The 20,333-nt window shown below is 34.6% G+C and overlaps 1 protein-coding gene across 4 annotated transcripts in view; it reads left to right on the top strand.

Moving 5' to 3' along the window:
- BANK1 (B cell scaffold protein with ankyrin repeats 1) overlaps nt 1-20,333 on the top strand; it is a 317,778-nt gene that overhangs the window by 97,754 nt on the left and 199,691 nt on the right. For all 4 annotated transcript variants that reach the window (XM_067736857.1, XM_067736855.1, XM_067736858.1 and 1 more), the window contains exons 5-6: nt 1,882-2,021; nt 18,703-18,808. In XM_067736857.1, coding sequence (XP_067592958.1) covers nt 1,882-2,021; nt 18,703-18,808 — 246 coding nt within the window. The remainder of the gene's footprint in view (nt 1-1,881; nt 2,022-18,702; nt 18,809-20,333) is intronic.

Here is a 20,333-nt window from a genome sequence, read left to right as displayed (position 1 = left end):
ATATCAAATACTCTGAGGTCTTCTTCTTATAGTTCTCAGAACTCAAAATCTTCTCTACTCAACCCAACATTTTGCCATACTAATATACTTTTGTTTTTTTTTGTTTTTTTTTTTTGCGGTATGCGGGCCTCTCACTGTTGTGGCCCCTCGTGCTGTAGAGCACAGGCTCTGGACGCGCAGGCCCAGTGGCCAAGGCTCACGGGCCCAGCCGCTCCGCGGCACGTGGGATCCTCCCAGACCGGGGCACGAACCCGTGTCCCCTGCATCGGCAGCCAGACTCCCAACCACTGCGCCACCAGGGAAGCCCATACTAATATACTTTTTAAATGTGTGTCTCTTTTGAGCTTGGTAACAATTCAAAGAAAAACAAAATTATGTTAAAGTACAATTATGCTGACCAGGATATCAGGAATAAATAAGTTTATTCTCATGTTAACTTTTAAAGAAATTAGAATATTTTAAGTATCCTATATCAAAGAAGTCCCAAGCAAATATTCTCACCATATATCTTTCGTGATTTATCACCTGACTTTCTTTCAGAAGGTTAACATCCCATCATAAAACTCCTAATCTCTTTTCTGATAAACAAAGTCAATATTTTCTTTCAAAATCATCTTTATGAAATCTACTGAAATTGACTTCATTTCACTCCAGTAACTCCAGAACCCCCTTTACTATGTGCACACAGCTGTAGCTGATGAGGTGTACTTTACAACTTTCAGTTTTTTTGAGATTTCTCTTACATTCTCTATTGGATGAATACTTACTTTTGGAAGAGAGAACTTTTCTACATATATTTTCTTTATAATACAGGTTAAGTGTCTAGTCAAGCAATATGAGAGGAGGAAATTTTAGCTTCTTGATCTAGTTAAATATAAGATTGTTATGTTGGCTTTAAATTTTCCTGAGCAATATTATAAGAGGTCCTTTATCCTCTTCAGAAGATAAAGTAAAATTAATGCTTAAACCTTAAGAACTTTTAAATATTCAACATTTCATCAGGTGGTTTCATCAGGTGGCTTGCACTTAATGGCTTATTCCAAACCCCGGATGTTTGCATGACAATTTTCCAGGAGAATTTGGAAATATCTCTGTGACAAAGAGTGAAAGTTTTTAAAGTGTGTTCTGTGAATGAATTTAAAGAGCTAAATTTTGTTTAATTTTGTTACAATAAAACACAACCTTTCCATTGAAGTGATTATTTAGTGTTATTCTTTCATAGAGAGCACGCACAACAGTCTCAGGTAACTTTAACTTTCTTGATGTGTTACAGCAAAATTTACAATGGGGTGTATCAGTCACCTTGAACAACTAATTCACAAAAAGGATGAATGGATGGGGTAAATAGTACTTAAATAACAGGGCATTAAACCTTGCCTTCCCAAGGGTTTTTCATTGTTATCAATTGAATAAAAGTTCTGTAATTTCAATCAACTCTACTCTTTCTTTTTCCAAACAATTCTAAGAAACTTTCCTGTAATTAATGGGAACTTTCTTCCTCAGATTAATAACAAATACTTAACTTTTAATGAATGACTTTACTGTTGTAAATTCAAAGTAATATGTAGATATGATTATAGATTACTCCAAAAAAATGGAGGTTAGAAGATAAGGAGAAAAGATTTAGTGTTTTGCTTTTATTATAATTTTAACATATGTTTTAATCCTTTAAGTTTTTTTTAAACAATGAAGTGCAAAATTACATATTCTATTTTGTGGTTTCTAACTACTAAGGATAAAAAAAGAAAACAATTAAGTGTTAAAAGCTAGTAAAATTGTTATGAATTCTTAAAGCCTGACTTCATATTCTCTAAGAGATATAATACTGTGGTACATGCATTTATAGACTCAGTTCCTAACTCTCTCTTTGTGTTTTATAAGATTTTCCTGCTGGCTCTGTCAATGTCAATGTCTACTGTGATGGAATCATTAAGGCCACAGCAGAGATTAAATACTATTCAACCCCAAAGGCTATGAAATGCCTATTGGGAGCGGCAGGTCCAGGAGATGGTGTATACCAGGTAAGTCGATCTTTCCCTGAAGTCGACAATAAACTAAAGAGCTAATGTGGAATAAACGAATGCATACTTTGGTATAAAGTCTGAATGTTGGTTGAATAAGAATGAATTACTGATCATTAGGAAAAGAAGAAATTGACCTATGTGATGCAGAGATGTAGATGAATTAGTTTGTGTAAGTCAAGTCATTCCAGATAATGTCATTGGGAGACAGGTTATCCATTACAAAATAGCTGTTGTCACGGGCTCATTTTCAAGCTGTCGCAGACCAGATAAAGACAGACAGAAGGATTAAAGAGAACTCTTAAACAGTGAATTTCCTCTTTATCCAGATGTGGGCAAATACAAGATGAAAGAAGGTTTGAGGTTAAGGACTCAGAAAAAAACAAGAATACCACCAAAAAGGAAGTGTGTGGTGTTAATCTAGAAATTGTTATTTTCATGAGGAAATTTCCAAGCTCAGTGTATGTTTTTATTAGTTTCATTTATCATTGTTGTCTGACAGTGAAAGTTATTCCTTTAAATTAACAACATTTATTTGGAATTCCAGAAATGCTAAACTTTTCTGGGAACTCTGCAAAGTGGCATTGCAGGTTTTTTTCTCTAGTGTGACAAAGTAGTACTCAGCAAGGATGACTTGGTGAGAAGTTTCTAGTCCTCTCAAAGGCCCTTAGTTTGGACATTCTCCAGTGAGTGATAGATGATGTGAGTGCCCTGCCCTAAGGGACTCACGGACTTAGAATGTAAAAAGTGCATTTTGATTGACTGTAAGCCATTAGTTTAATTTCTGAATTCTGTTTTATTTTTTGTTACCTGACCTACTTTCAGTGGAGAGAAAGCTTGCTTAATGTAGAACTTCTTCATGTGCTTATTACATCAGATTTTCAGAGTGAAATAAATGTCATTTCTTTTAATAGCTGCTTGATAATTAGAATTATAACTTTGCTTAATTGCCTTAGTTTTTCTGTGGGCAGAGGAGGAGACCAGAGGAGAGGCAAAGAAAGAGGTAGTTGAATTGAACATGCAATCTTCAGATTTACCACAAAACACTCCATAAGACTTGTAACAAAGCCATCAATAATAGGATGTTGACAGGTTGTCATGAAGCCTTACTGTTTAAACCAGTTGGGAATTGGAGGCTTTGTTATTTATTTTGTGTGACACATTTTTCTATTAGAGTTCTCCTTTATGAATGATACATTTTAGAACAATGGAACAGGTAAAAATGTCTTAGAGAAGGACAGGGAGTAAAATACCATTTGTCAAACTGAGGAGTCTGAGGACATTTGACAAAATATCTATATTGTAACTGCAAAGCAAGAATAAAAGTAACAGCTTGAAATACAGATCGTTTCATTTTCCTGTGACACGTCTACCTTATCCTCTACTTAAAAAACTTTATTCACTACATAAAGACTAATAACAGCATTATATTGCATTATCAGTATTCAGTCAGCATAGAAGTAAAGTAGTCCCCAAAACACATTTTTGTGTTGGTTTTGCCTTTGGGGAGGAAAAAAACTTTGTTTATAGTGAAAATTAAATGTAATTTTTGACTCAAACAGTTTTTCAGAATGTTGTAATATGCAAGTTATGATTTCTTCTACAGCTTTGAGTGAATAAAAAGTTTTCTGAGTAGTTTTTAGGTAACTAGAAAATGCTCTGTTTCATTTTTACCCTCAGTGTCAGAAATGAGAGGTGAGGAATGGTTTCTCCCCTCCACTGAGCCTTGGTGCCTATAGTGAAAGGAAGATTGTTGGACAGTCACAGGTTAATTCAGACTTTTACTCTCAGGAAAGAGGCACTTTAAACCTGAGGTTTGAGTATGGAGAGGTAGAATTATTCTAAGTTGGTGACAGCAGACCACAGCTTGGTAAGATGCATTAAGAGATTTGGTTTAATATATACAATTTAAGATGGGTTTAGAGGTTTTGCAATTGTCATGAGGGGACCTACACATATTGTGGAATTAGATTAAACAAATTCTGAGTCTGAGATCTCAGACCCGGCAGAGCTACACCATCACAATCCTGACACATGGAAAAGGCTGCAATTCACTCAGTCTCCATCACATCTTGGACTAGGTATGACACGGGGTTCGTCTCATCCACTGGCATCTGGACCCCATGAGGTATCCCTATCTTGAATTTACCAAGATGGTGAAAATTGGACTCCACTCTTGATTAAAAAGAAGGATCTGGGCTTCCCTGGTGATGCAGTGGTTGAGAGTCCACCTGCCGATTCAGGGGACGCGGGTTCGTGCCCTGGTCTGGGAAGATCCCACCGGAGCCTGTGCCCTGCAACGGGAGAGGCCACAACAGTGAGAGGCCCGCGTACCGCAAAAAAAAAAAAAAAAAAAAAAGAAGGATCTGCAGGGACACAAAGGAACCTTGTTGTATTTTAGGGTTACTTGCCCTCAACGGTGGTGTCCCAGCCCACCGTGTGCTTCTCCTTGTTGACATTTGGTTGTTCCTTTGACATTTGGCTTTGCTGTCATGTACATTACATTTTAAAAGTTGTGTAAAAAGCTGTGCTTTTCCTCTCCAGCATACAACACTGCAGCAATTGTTTCCTTCATGTGCTTCTCCTACTACTTTAATTGGGCTATTTGGATATGTTGCACGTAGTCCGCTGAACATCTCTATTCAAAGAACAGTGTGTGTTGTAATTTTATTCACCATAGTTATTGTGTATTTGTCAGGACATATACCAGCAGATTTTTTTTTTTTTTTTTTTTTTTGCGGTACGCGGGCCTCTCACTGTTGTGGCCTGTCCCGTTGCAGAGCACAGGCTCCGGACGCCCAGGCTCAGCGGCCATGGCTCACGGGCCCAGCCGCTCCGCAGCATGTGGGATCTTCCCGGACCGGGGCACGAACCCGTGTCCCCTGCATCAGCAGGCGGACTCTCAACCACTGCACCACCAGGGAAGCCCTCTTAGTTTATTTTTAATGATGTCTATTAGGTTTTAGAAGATTTTACCTAAACCAGCTTAATTATCTAACTGCTTCCTAAATTATTTCGTCTTTTTTGGATAGATACTAAATCCTAGCTCATAGACTCAAAAAGGTAGAATTTCCGGAGCCTCATCTAGAACAGTGAATTCAAATGAAAAAATACAAAGCCCAATTTGGGAAGATATTAGAATTCAAGTACTAGTGTTAGAAAAACTAGTAACTCCTGTTTGACTGAGATAATTAAAACCTTTGAGACTTCCATCTTATTTACAAAAGAGTCTAGGGGCAACAATAAAGTTAACTTTGTATAGGAAAAACTAGATACAATATAAAAACCAAATTAGGTCAGAATGCTAAAAGAACATAGCAATTATTGATCAAAGCATTAGGATCCTATTTATTAAAAGAGTTTTTGAAATGGTACCAAATAATTTTTATTAGTTGTGTTTTGTATTAGTAAAAAGGTATATTGTGTTGCATGTATTTGTCATCTTGCATATTTTACTTTATACCTGTTGAAATCTTATTTTCACCTTCATGTTAGGTGCACATCATTGCCAGCTTTCACTAAATTGTATGAATTATTCGATCTTTGCTTTACCACCTGCGAATATTTAATACACTGTGAAACCAGTTGGGGTTGGGGTGAGGGAAGGTATGAACTAAGGGAACTCTCACATCATGAGGAATTTCCCAGTTTTTTATTAGTTCCCTTAAAGGTTAGTTTCTTCATTAAGTTAAAGCTCAGGCATTAGAGGTTATCTCCCTAAAAGAGTTCTTCAGAAGATTCTTCCTACTGAGAGATACTGGGAACTCCCCAGCCTTTCAGCAGTTTTTTTTCAGGTCCTTGCTGCGCTCTAAAGTTTGATGGACACACAAAGCTTCAGGGTCATAAATCTTTTCCAACACTGCCTCCCTACCATAGCATGCCTCCTTGTCTCCTTAACTCTCTCCATGGTTCCTATGTTCTAGCCATCCAGGACTGTTCCTTCTTTTATCAGTAGAACATGTTAAGCCATTTACTCCCTGCTGCCCCGTCTAGAAGGCATGGGCATTGTGTTTTTCATCTTTGCGTACCCAGTTTCTTCACATAGTTATCGTTCCCGATATATACGACCCAACTGATAATTATTGCATAAAAAATGGGAAAACAGTGATTGCTGGTTTTTTTTCCAGTGCTATTTGAAAAAATAAGTGAAAAACTATAGTATAGGTATATAAATAAGAGAGAAATGAAAACTGTCCTTTTAAAATACACTGTTATTTATTTATAAAATTGAATAACTGAATCTGATGCTTATGAAAGTAAGGAGGAACTCTCAGAGGTTCATGATACTAGAAAAATGAAGAATTTGTGCTATAACTTGATTCTTCATACCCTACCTCAGTCATGAACTCCATGTTAATATACTTCATTACCAACTTTTCACAGCTGTAAAGAGCTGTTAAAGGTAAGATCCAGACTTACCTTTCTTTAGAATATTAAAGAAATGTTTATTACTCAAATATGCTTAAGATCTTACCTCTCTTTCAAAAGGCTGTTTATCATCTTTCCTTTTTCTTACTGGAAAGTGACAGTGCAGCATAAGAGAAATAGTTCTGGATAGGGCAGGAACAGGAGTTGGGTTCTTTCATTGATTTAGCAGCCACTTCATGAGAGCCCACTTTCCTTAGTGCTAAAGGAATTTCCTCATGTGAACAATGAAGAAGCTAGAGGATATAATCTCCAAGGTCATTTCCAACTCAAGTATTCCATAATTGTAAGCCAAGAGAAAAAAATTACTTAGATTAGGAATTATGACCATTCTTGTTGAGAGGACTGACTTGCAAATACATGGGCTCTCCATGTAGCCTTTATTTCCATTTTATTTTGCTTACTCTTAATTCTTCCCCCAGAGAAGAAGAAAGTGATTTGAGTTTCATGTACCTTTGATTGGTTTTTTAACTTGTTTTATATTTCTGATCAAAGATTTATAATCAGACAAAAAACAGTCTAATAAAATGCAATCTAGAGATTTATTTCTGGATTCATTTTTCATATTGCTTGTGCTCCTAATTAGATTGGACCAATAAGAATAAGGCAAATCTATTGAAGCTTTATTTTACTGATAAAACAAGCAACATTTCCTTTGTGCTATGTCTCCTTTATGCTAGGTCAAGCAACAGTTAACGATGCCTGATTGGGATAGTTCAGACTTAATGATTATACTCACCACAGTTACAAATCATTGAATCAAACAGGAACACACAACGTAGTACACTCATCCATTTATTTAGAGAAAAACAAATAAATTAGTTAACTTTAACAGCAGATATAACAGCTATTATGAGAAAAAAAAAATATTTCTGAGTGCAGAAATAGCCATTAACTTAGCCATTGACATAACTATACTGTTGTTTCTCTACAATTCTTATCTTATAAGCCATCTCAGTCCATTTTCATAGTTATTGGTCCCATATGTTTTCATTTATGTTTAGCTACTGCTTAGAGTGTATTTTATTAATGATTTCTTGTTCTCCCAAACTGAAGCATCTCTCTTGCTCCTTACATTTCCCTCTCTTCCTGTCCCTGGGGCTGGCTTTGACTGCCCTTTGCGGAGGATGTCTGTGTGCTGGTGTGAGTGCTACATATAACCACCCCCATCCAAGAGCAGCCTTGTGCTTTTACTATCCAGTTCTTTAGAGCATCCAGATCTTCAACCATAAGGAATATTTTTAAACAATCCTGAAAACAAAGCACAAAGCACAAAACACAGTTAACAATGCTCACTCATAAGAAGGTAGGAACAAACCCCAAATCATCAATAACCCTTTGGAAATTAGAAAACTAAAAAACCTTGTGGCAAAATGTGTTTGTTTGCATTTTCTAAAAGTCATTATGCATTCTTGTGGGTCTCTTTACTAAATAGTATCAACAATAAGATAAAGAAATAAAGTGGAATATAATTTGGGAAGTCTAAATTGTGTTCAGCATTCATGAAATATGCTTCTACACTAAACTGTATCAAGACAAAGGAAATGAAGTAAAGTAAATCTTTGACAAGTAAAATTCAACTTCTGAGAATTTATTATTTTTTTCCAGAGATCAGCCATTTAGTGTCATTAACCTTATTAAGTAGCAACACACAAACAAATATATGTCAATTATGCTCAAGTCCCTTCCAGCAAATCCAATGAACAATTTTTCATTCAATTTAACTTGACTTTTCAGCCACAATTAACGCCATTGACCAAACTCACTTTTTTGATATAATCTTTTTTCTTAGCTTCTAGGAAGACATATGTTCCTGGTTTTCTTCCTACATCCTTCACCTTTCCTTTTCAATATCCTTTGCAATCTCTTCTTTCTAGATCTAGAAAATAAAAATTTAAATGTATTCAGTTTTGATTCTTAGATACCCTTCTTTTTTTGATAGACATTTCCTCTGCAGGTTATCTCATTGACCTATGAGGTATACTCCAAATGTGGATTTCCTTTAAGCCCATCTCTCACTGTTCTCTAACTCATGAAATGCATCATCATCAATCTAGTTTAAAAGCCAGAAACACAAGTGTCTCCTCATACCTTGTACTCTCTCGCCCTATAAACTCAATCCATTACTAAGCCATATCAGTTTTACTTACTAAATATTGCTCACTTCTCTCCATATCTCTCCAGTTCTGACACTTTAGTCTACATTTTCCTCTTGCCTATACTGCTAGGCTAGCCTCCTAACTGGTCCCCTACTGTAGGTTTTTGCACACACCCTAAAGTCCCTGGTCTGTGAGGTTATTTTAAAAAGAAAGACCTCAGCATGTAATTCTCCTGCTCAAATACTTCAACAGATTCCAATTGTTGTATGGATTAAAAATCTTTAACATGAACAATATGGCCTTGCTGTCACTGTCCCCACTCTTTCTCCATCCAGCTTAATCTTAATCCTCTGCCTCACCTCTGCATTCCAGGAATGCTGGTCTGCTTTACTTCCTGAACTTTTCCTTCCTAATCTCCTACCCCAGGGCCTTTATATGTGCTCCTCTCTCTAACTGAAACACTCTTCCTGTCCGCCTTCCCTAGCACTATCTTCATCTAATTAATTCTAACTCCAAGTTTTAACCCAGCATCTCTACCTCAGTGGAGCCTGCCCTGATCCATACTTCTCCCTGCATATCTCTTTGTAATACCAATCACATTCTAATTTGAGATCTCTGTGTGTGATATTTCTCAAATTACCTCTCATTATCTGCCTCTCATTAGACTCCAAGGTCAATAAGGGCAGAGATGCTATCTATTTAGTTCCCCGTTTCATGTCCAGAACCAAGAACACTGCCAGACACATTGGCTGCTCAATACGTATTTTGTTGGGTGAAAGTATATCACACATTAAGTTTCCCACCCAACCTCAAGTGATCCATCTGTCAGAGACCCTTGTTCCAACAGCCACTGGCTTCCTGATAACATAGGCACAGCCCTTTTGGAGAAGGTTATTGAGCTATTGCATAAAGCAGTGCTGCTTTTGACTGAAGTAGAAAGAGCTGGGCAAAGAAGGGAAGGACAACAAAGGAAAAAAAACAAATACAAAACGATGAGACTAATTCTGTTTTCTGTCTTGGAAACTAGCATCTAAAACAACCCAAAAGAATAATATCCAAAAATTTTCAAAAAATCATTGCATCATTTAGAGAAGGCTTCTTTGAAAGATATTTCTTTGAATATGCTAGTACACTATTTGTTTTAAAACTGCCTTATTTTATTACATATTAACAGTAAGTTGTTACAAAATAGGTGTTAGAGGGAGGTAAGGGTAAGAAAAGACATAGTTCTTATGGTTGCTCTATCTAATGCCTGCCATAGAAAAGCTTTGCTTTTCATTTGTTTCTTTCTTTGTTTCATCATTCATGGCATTAAATATCTCCATTAGAGAATCTGTTCAAGTTTAGTCATTAAATTTTTGAGACTTTTTGACATTTTTTGAGGGGGGTGCGGGTGGGGTCCAGTTGAAAATTTCAGCACAGTCAAGCTTCAGCCAGTGGTCTAGAAGAGTGTTTTTCTTTTTTTTTTTTTTAACTTTTATCAATTGCCTTTGCATAATTATGATGTTTATGCATTTTGCATTGTTGATGGAGATGGCAGAAATTGCTAATTGTTCCCTAGTGTTTCTTTTTCCTTTCTTACATGGCGATATAACTTTTATTGGGCACGTGTCCACCCAGGTAATTATTGCACTTTCTGACTCCCTTGCAGCTAGGTGTAGTCATATAACTAACTAATAGCCAATGGCATGTCAGTGGAAGTGATTTGTACAAATTTCTGATCATGTCCTTAAAAGAAGGGCACAGTCATGCTCTCCCCCTCACTGACTTTTTCCTTTGTCTGGCTGCAGTGCTAACAAGGGGATGATGGATGAACCATCCAGAACTATGAAAATGGTATTATTAGTAAAACAAAATAGAGCCTGGATCCCGTGATCAGGGAGCCATGACATCAGCCCTGAACTGCCTCATTTCAGATTTTTATGTTAAAGAGAAATGGGCATCTATCTTTCTTAAGCCTCTGGCATTTTGCGTCCCTGTATTACAATATAAAACCTACATTCTAACTAGTTTTAAAGATGTGTTACTTAATTTAAAAAATTAGAAAGAAAAAACAAATTAAATTATTTGTTCAGTCAGTTCAAAGGCTAGTTTGGGGAGTGATTCTCCTCATGAATAGATATGTACTTTTCTAAATCACAATGATTACATTTCGTGAGTTATATCTGAGGGCTCACATCAAAGTATTCCGAGAAAAGGGAATTAAGATTTACTGGAGATTTTACATATTTACTCATTTAAACTCCTAAGTAATTCTGTCAGGTAAGTATTATTAAGGTCCCCAGCTAATGATTCCTGAGCAGGCATGTCAACACAGGTTTCTCAGATCTCAAAACATATTTTCTTCCTGTTATAATTACTTTCAAGTTATTTAAAGAGATTCTACAACTATATGAACACCTAATCGATAATAAATATAAACTATTTGAAGGAAGTGTAAAATTGCATTGCTTTATATTCTTACATTTATTTTTGCAAATGTAGTCACAGACATGTTGAAATTCTAAGAACTGACTCACTCAAAACTTAGAAAAATTAATTTGACAAAGGAAAATATCCCTTTTATCTTAGCCCAATTTACTTACTTAGATTATTCTTTTACATTAACTGCTTGGAGTTGAATACTCATAAAGTAAAAAAGAAAGGCTTTTTATAACCCTAGAAAGTATTTGCTGTGCTCTCTGACCTATCATTCTCTTTACAAGCTGTAGGAGAAAATTGTGTTTAAGATAGGTTATGTAAACTATATATAAAATTCTCCTTTAAATGGCTATTTTGGCTCACTTTCATAGCACACATTATGAACAATGGAACAAATGAAGTTATTTTCTTATTTTTCTTTTACTGGTGAAACTTAAACAAGCATAGCAATTCATTATAATAAGAAAACCAAGATGTTTTTAGCTCAGCCATTGGCTTTCCTTTTAGATACCTGAAGGTAAAGAGTAAAATGCTATTTGATGGATTTTTGTCTCCTATTACGAACATTTCACAACCCTCCTGTGGTTATTTCACTGAAATCACTTCTCTTGTTAATCAAGATTCTTTACTATTATTGTATTTCTCCACCAGATTAAAAAAATAACTTAGTATTCTGTGGTCATCCCTATAGGTTTCTTCACCCAACATCAATATTTAAAAGCCCTTTTCCTTGCCTCACTCTACTATTGAAGCTGAGAAAGCCAGATTCTCACAACATTTTTAACCACCCATGCAGCTAGAGATGGTCATGTGAGACAGTTTTAGACAATGAGACCAAGGGAACATCTTCAGAGCTGTGGCTCACAATAGCCACCTTCCCCATTTTCCCTCCATCTATGCCCCTTTTCTCCCTCTTTTGGCTAAATATGAATATGATGTTTGGAACTACAGTGTCCATTTTGAAACCATGGGACCACAATTTATTCTTTATTTTACTTAAATTCTATTTCAGATTTTATTCTTTCCTCCATGACTGGAATGTAGTATTGTGAAACGTAGTGTGTTTAGAATGTGAAGCCATAAGTTAAAAATCTACTTATTAGCTCTGCAATTTTGGCTGTAACTGATTTTTTGTACCGTGATTATAACATCTAAAAAAATAGGCATTTAAAAAATCTACCATTCAGGAATGTTATAGGCGATAAACTATATAAAACCTAATACATTATAAGTGCTTAACATGTGATAGTTATTATTATTACTTAAGATTCTTTGAGTCTATTTCATTGTATACATTTATCCTACACCTAAGATATACACCCTTTCACATCACTCCATGCATCTTAAGTATCTCCCAACTGCTTACATTACAGTGCTCTAAAATCCTTTTAAGGACAGTCTCTCAATGCTGTCATGCTCAAAAGGTGTCCACACCCCTCATCCAAGAAAGAGCAAATAAAACTTTGAAGGAGTGCTCTTATGTAAACAGCTATTCACCTCAAGGAATTCAGCTTTGTGTAATGAATATCTTCTGTTTTTTTCTGGTTTGTTTGTATTTAATTAAACTTTTAATTACTAGAAATTTTAGATTCACATGTATTTGTGAAACTTGTAGAAATAATAGAGAGAGATCGTGCATTTGGTAGTACGTTTGTACAAGGAATTTGTCCATTCCATCTGTGTCGAATTTATGTGTTTGGAGTTGTTCATAGTACTCCTTTATTATCCTTTTGATGTCTGCAGGGTCTCTAGTGGTATCTCTTATTTCATTCATGATATTTGTCATTTGTATGTTCTCTCCTTTTTCTTTGTCAGTCTTTCTGGACGTTTGTCAATTTTATTGATCTTTCAAAAAAATCAACTCTTTGTTACATTGATTTTTTTCTATTTTTATATTTTCAAGTTAATTGATTTCTACACTGTATTTATTATTTTCTTCTTTCTGCTTGCTTAGAATTTATTGTAATATTTTTCTAGATTCTTGAAAATGCAAACCTAGATAATTGGTTTGAGAATTTTTTCTCTTTTTTAATATATGTATTTTGTGCTATAAAATTTTCTCTCAGCCCTGCTTTAGCTGTGTTTCACAAATTTTTATATGTTATATTTCACTTTCATTGAGTTTAATCTACTTTTTCATTTCCTTTGAGATTTATTCTTTGATTCTGGATTATTTAGAAGTATTGTTTGCCTTCCAAATGTTTGGAGACTTTCCCATTATCTTTATGTTATGGATTTCTACTTTGATTTCATGTGGTCAGAAAACATTTATGATTTAAATTATTTTAAATTTGTTGAGATTTGTTTATATCCCAGGAGATGCTCTATCATCCTTTATGTTCCACAGGCACTTGGAGAGAATGCCTATTCTGCTATTGTTGGATGGAATGTTCTAAAAATGTTGTTTAGTTCCTTGTTGGTTAGATCATCAGATGATAGTGTATTGAGTTTGTCTATATTCGTGCTAATTTTCTGTCCATTTGTTCTATCCATTTTTGAAAGATATATTTATGTCTCCAACTGTAGTTATAAATTTGTCTATTTCTCCTATCAGTTCTGTCAGTTTTTACCTCACATATTTTTGCAGCTTTGGTGCATACACATTTAAGATTATTATGTCTTCTTGGTGGATTTATCCTTTTATCAGTATGTAATGTCTCTTTCTGTTTTTGGTAATCTTCTTTGCTACAATGTTTACTTTACCTAAAATTAATATAGCTACTCATGCTTTCCTTTGTAATGATTCCATGATATATATTTTTTTATCCTTTCACAGTATCTGTCCATACTGGTGATTTGAAGTAAGTTTCTTAAAGAGTGCATGTAACTAGATCATGTTTTTAGTCCACTCTACAAATCACTGTCTTAATTGGTATGTTTAGACCATTTACATTTAATGTAATAATTGGTATGTTAGGGCTTTAGTCTGCCATTTTACTTTTTGGTTTTAGTTTGCTCTCTGCTTTTTATTTATCTAGGGTTTTTCTTGTCTTACTGTGTTTTACTTAAAATTTTTTTTAAGATTTCTATTTTGATTTATCTCTTGTGTTTTGAGTACATCTCTTTGCACGTCTCTTTTAGTGGTTGCTCTAGACAGTGTTATATATTCATAACTTATCACAGTCTACCTATATTGAAATCTCATCTCCCTTTCTTTCCCTCTACCCCTACCCCATTTATGATATATAAATGCCTTAGATATTCCATCTACATACATTTAGAACCACATCAGACAGTATTCTAGTTTTTGCTTCAAACACCAAACATAATTTAGAAAACTCAAGAGGAGAAGGAAAGCCTATTGTATTTACCTATTTTTTTAATTTACTGTGTTCTTTCTTCCTTACCCCTGTTCCATGATTCTTTTTTTTTTTATCATACCCTTACTGTTTAGAGAACTTGTTTATTCCTTGTTTTAGGGTATATTTGCTGGCAACAAATTTCTTAAGTTTTCCTTCATCTGAGAATGTCCTAATTTCCCCTTCATTACTGAAGGATGTTTTTGCTAGGCATAAGACTTTTGGTTGAGTGTTCTTTTTCTTTTAGCACTTGACAAATACTGTGCCTCTTCTTTCCTACATCTATGGTTACTACTGTGTTTCTAATTGTTTTTACCCTGTAAGTAAGGTTTTTGTTTCTCTCTCCCTTATTTCAAATTTTTTTCTTTATTTCAAATTTTTTTCTTTGTCCTTAATTGTTGAAGTAACTTATGATGTCTCTCAGCATGTGATGCTTTGGGTTTAACCTGTTTGTGGTTTGCTCAGTTTCTTGAATCTGTATGTTTTTCTCTTGCTAAATTCAGGATGTCTTCAGTCATTATTTCTTTGTGCACTTTTTCATCCCTACCCTCTTTCTCCTCTCCTCCTGGGATTCTAAATTACATGAATGTTAAATTTTTGTTATACTCTCACAAGTACCTCACACGCTATTTTTTTTTTCAGTCTATTTTCTCTCTGTTGTACAAGTTGAGTATTTTTTATTGTTCTAGCTTTAAGTTTACTGATTCTTTCCTCTATCCTTTCCATTCTGCTGTTGAGCCCATCCACTGAGGTTTTATTTTGATTATTACATTTTTCAGTTCTAAAATTTCAAATTGGTTGTTTTTTATACCTTCTATTTCCTTGTTGAGGCTTTCTATTTCCTTGCTGAGACCTTCTATTTTTTATTTATTTATTTCAAGAATGAGTGTTATTGCTTGTTGAAACATATTTATCATGGCTGTTTTAAAATCTTTGTCAGATAATTACAAAATTCTTCTCATCTGGTGTTGGCATTTATTCATTGTCTCTTTTCATTTAGTTAAGAGATCTTTCTGATTCTTGTTTCTTGTATGATAATTGATTTCCTATTGAAATCTGACCATTTCCATTGTATTTAAGGAGAAGAAAAGGAGAAAGTGTAACTCTTCCATCTTCCCAGAAGTAAAAGTCCATAATTCTAATATCTTTTAAAATAGATATTTTATGTATTTTTCTCTTTTAGGAAGAAATACTCATTATAATAAAGTTACTTATAGAAATAAGTATATAACATCTTCATATTCAAATAGAATTGTGATCTATAAATATATATGCAAATTACTTTTTAAGTATATTCATCAATCCCACATTCCATCACAGAGCACTGAAAAAATTCCCTTGGAAAAAGTCATATGTTTACTTCATTATTTTGTAATTATTATTCTGTCTATTTAATTTTTTTGTCTATTTCATATATTAGTTTTTCTGCTTTCTTTTTCTCATATTCTTGTTAAATGGAGATCTATGTGTGCATGCTTATGTATATATGTTTATATTATTTATATATATTTAATTTTTCCTAAAACCAAACAGTATTGCCAATATAATTTTATCATTTTATTCTGCTCTTATTTTTGTATCAAGTTGCTCATTTATAACTAATGTCTTAGGTTGGTTGTGAATTTTGCTGAACAAATATTAAACTACTCCATTTTAATTTTTCTGCTTGGAGAACAGTTGTGCCAACCTCATCAAGTATTCTTAGGGTTGCACAATTTATTTTAAGGAGAGAAAAATTTATGGCATTTTCCAATTTCGATGCCAGTGTTTAGAAATGATGCCTATTTTCATCTTTGAAATTTAAAAAGAAGCATAACTACTCAAATCAGGTTTTTCTAGTTAGGGTATCTTCTGGGGAGAAATTTTTTTGGGATTATGTTAGTAAACATTTCTGTGATTTTTCACAGCTTTGTTTTGTGTTCTGTACAGTTTATTTATATGCAGGTATAATACTAGTAGCATGATTATGAAATTGAAAACAGAAGTGATTCAGCTAGTTATCATAGGCTAGAATATTAAAGGGTATCTGCACTCTTTCTTAATTAATTAAATATCCTTTTCTGCATAGTGAGAGCTTTTGTTCTGATTCTAAGAACGCTGCTACTTCATTTTAAAAGTTCAATGATATAAGCTGTAGCATTTCTCACATTAAAGTGTCGTAGTGCCTCTGTGGGAGAAATTGTACTTCTAAGATTCCTCCTGGGAACTCATGCTCTTTTGAATTCTCTACGTCTCAGAATTTCAGAGCTGAAGGAACCTGAGGTTATCTTATGCCTAACTTATACAAGAGTGTAGTAACTCTATGACACACTAATCTCTACTCATTAAATCTTGTACACTTTGGGGAAGAAATAGTAAATTTATCTCTATTTTAAAATGTCAGGGACGAGATAATAGCCTATGCAGAACTCTCATGGCCATTAACACAAGTTTTTAAGAAACTTTATAAACTAATGTTCGGGTTTTTATAATTTCTTAATTCCTTTTATCAAGTCCTATAGCTAAAACATATTCTTTTTGAGCTTTAGCGTAAAGAATGTGCAAATATATTGCCAGTAATGTTTTGCCCCACTGTTCCTATCAAAGGCTTCCTGAAAAGACTGAGTAATAATTAATATAAAGTTTTCACAACATTATTTATAGAATAGGTCCCACTCAATATCAATATTCAACCACATAAGCAGTCATAGTTATGCTGATACTTAAATAAGCTTAATTTAATCCACATAACAAACATATCCATGTTACGCATTGTAGGCCTTAAACAACTCCTTGTTGCTTGATGAATTAAAATCTTTTCGTCAGACATACAAGGCACTTTTTGAAATGCCCACTTCCTCTCTCTCATTCTTCTGCAGTCTTATGGAAATTCCTGAAATCCTTAACCAGGTCATGCTCCATGACACCTCCCTGACTATATGCAATTTGTGCCTTTAGTCCAGAGCTCCTTATTTGCATAGCAATCTCAACTTTGGTCATCTCCTCCACAGAGCCTTTCCCGACTGTTTCTTCCTCTGTGGAATTGAGCCACTTCCCTTTTTGCCTGCCCTGTACCTGACCTGTAGAGATTTTGTATAATAGTACCTAGAACTCAGTTCATTGCCGAAAAACAATAACAAGTCCCTGAATGTCTTCTTATTTTTTATTTTATTTTTTTTGCTGTATGCGGGCCTCTCACCGCTGCGGCCTCTCCCGTTGCGGAGCACAGGCTCCGGACGCACAGGCTCAGCGGCCATGGCTCACGGGCCCAGCCGCTCCGTGGAACGTGGGATCCTCCTGGACCGGGGCACGAACCCGCTCCCCTGCATCGGCAGGCGGACTCTCAACCACTGCTCCACCAGGGAAGCCCCACTGAATGTCGATGGCAGAGCTTGTTGTCTCATCTCCCCTCCATCTGCTTTTTTTTTTTTTTTTTTAATAAATGATCCGGAGCAAAGGGCTTCACATAGTTCATAGCATTAAGTCAATTAATGTTGGGTTTTGCTTTGCATTACTTAGCTATAGATTGAGAAAAAGACTTTCATCCTTTCTCTCCACTTCTAGGTAGGACTTTTAGAAAATCCAGAAAGGCCTGAACCACTTTATTATTTGAGGTGCCCAGATTATTGAAAAATGAAGAAATAGAGTAACATCTTTTTTTTTTTCAATCCAGTCATTTAATTTCTGTGACTCCGTATTGGCAATATGTATAATTTATTTGGAAATCATTTCAAACGTCTTTATTGGACACTTTTGTCCACAGTTCTCTCTTCACCCATGGCTTTGTTGATTGGCCCACTTCCTCAGCTTTAATCAACTATGTCACACGTCGATTTGGTCCCAGCCATTGCTTCACAAAACTCAGTTCAGAAGAACAGTGGCCTTTGCAATAGGTTATGTAATTGGTAATAGAACACTTGGATTCTACATGACTCCTCCCAAAATGTTCAGATCAGGGAAATAAAGTTGATATATAGTTATTTTATATTTAAAGGGGAAAAATAGGCCAAGATGAATATTCTCCCTCACTTTGACACAGAAATAAAATAATCTATTTAAGACTATTCCATTGCTAACCCTTAAGGTGAAGAATCAGACTCATCATTTTATTATTTCATTTATTAAAATGTAACATGTATTTTAACAGAATTTATTATTGAAACAAATTTCAGTGTTATCATTGACCACCTGTTGTGCTCTTCTAAAATTAGTGAGTATTTAAGTAAATTAACTCATCCAAAAGCAAAGACTTATTTCTTGCATCCGTTCTTCTATTATTCTAATAATTGGCTTTTAGGCAAGTCCCTAATGTTTTGTATTATTCTTTAAAAAAAAGATGTATTATTAAAGATTACTCAGTATGTACTCCAGTCAATAATTTTCTATTATATGACAGTAAGATGAGTTTCTCTGTATATACCTGAACTAAGAAAAAGTTTCCTTTTCATTTGAAAACAGAATGACATTGATGAACTTGATCATATTCTCACATCAACATTCAAACAGGAGATACCATGTTATGAGTTCCGATCACTCGAAACTGAAATCTACCCTCAAAAAGAATGTGAGTATTTTCCAAATGCATCAATTATTCTGTTTGTCACATTTCAGTATATGTAACTACTTAATAAATACTATAGCAATATTTATAATATAAGTATTATAGCATTGCTGATGAAATGTTTTGACAATTCCCATCCCCTGGTGAGAGAAGTGGTTTTTATTCTAAGGAAATACTTGGATAATGTGTGATGAAAATTGTTCATCATAGCATTATTTATAATTACGAAATAACTTCCAAAGATAAGTAACTGATCTAATAAATTTTGGTGCATCTGTTAATGCAACCATCATAAACAAATTTTATCATAAATTGATTTGCTGGCTGGAGTGATGCTTTGATATATATTTAATCAAATAAAAGCAGGGTATACAGCAGTAGATAGAGTGTGATCCTCTGTTTTAAAAAGTACATATGTTTAATAGCATATGTTTATATCTATGTATATATATATATACATATATATAAATTGATGGTCTGGACAGATATGCATCTGCTAACAGTTATGTTTGGGTTGTGCAATTTCGGAGATTACATTTTTTCAGTTTGCTTTATCTGTGTTTTGTACAATGACTACATATTATTTTTATCATGTAAATATATATATATATATATATATATATGGAAAAGCATATATAGGAGATACTATAAAAAATCATACTTCTCAATATTAGCACAAGCTCAGTAGCATACTTTCTATATTAGTTTGTTCCTGCGTAGTTGGTTGACACATTGTTTATAATACATTTATATGCCCAGTATGTGCCAAACACTATGATGGAGACGTAATGGTGAGTAAGACAGGTATGGAGCAAAAGGATATTAGAGATCTCCTGTAGGCATACTGTAGGACTAATGAGCAGAGATTTTTTTCTGTATATTTTCTGTGCTATTTGAAGCAGTTTTATCATCAGGCTGGCAGGCCTGAGGGAAGCAGGAAGAAAAGAACAGGAGCCTTAGGCACAGCCGACGGTGATTCACCCAGATGTGCGAGAACCTGCATTATGTATGGTGAGGTTACATTATGGGGAAAGGTCAATGGTAGGCTAGTTCTGAATAAATAATCTGTGATAGTAGTGCAAACTTATTTTAATTTCCCGTATACATTTTAACAACACAATTCACTACAAAGGTTAGACATTAGGTTGGGATAGAAAAGGAACATGACATGATCTCTCACTTAAGACATTCATCATTTAACTGGAGAAACAAGATAATATATATGTAATAATAGAAAGAAACAAGGTGTTACACTTCATGAAATTCATTATACTGACAAAAGAATTTTAGAGAAAAGCTGGATTCTTCTTCAGGATATGCTTCCTAAAGGAGGTGGGGTTTTACCTAGGTCTTGAATTATGTGTCTCAGTGAGAAAAGAGAAAGGAAACAGGAATTCTAAGGAAGAGAAAGTGTATCCAAAGGTATGAGGATGGAATTATTACACAACTTTACAAATTCCCTCAGCATTATATTTTTTTAGGGTTGTGGAACCAGAATTGTGGGGTTGGAGAGGAGAGGATGGCTGTG

The sequence above is a fragment of the Pseudorca crassidens genome, chromosome 4 (assembly GCF_039906515.1).
Source record: "Pseudorca crassidens isolate mPseCra1 chromosome 4, mPseCra1.hap1, whole genome shotgun sequence".
Classification (NCBI taxonomy): Eukaryota; Metazoa; Chordata; class Mammalia; order Artiodactyla; family Delphinidae; genus Pseudorca; species Pseudorca crassidens.
This window is presented reverse-complemented; position numbering and strand designations above follow the sequence as displayed.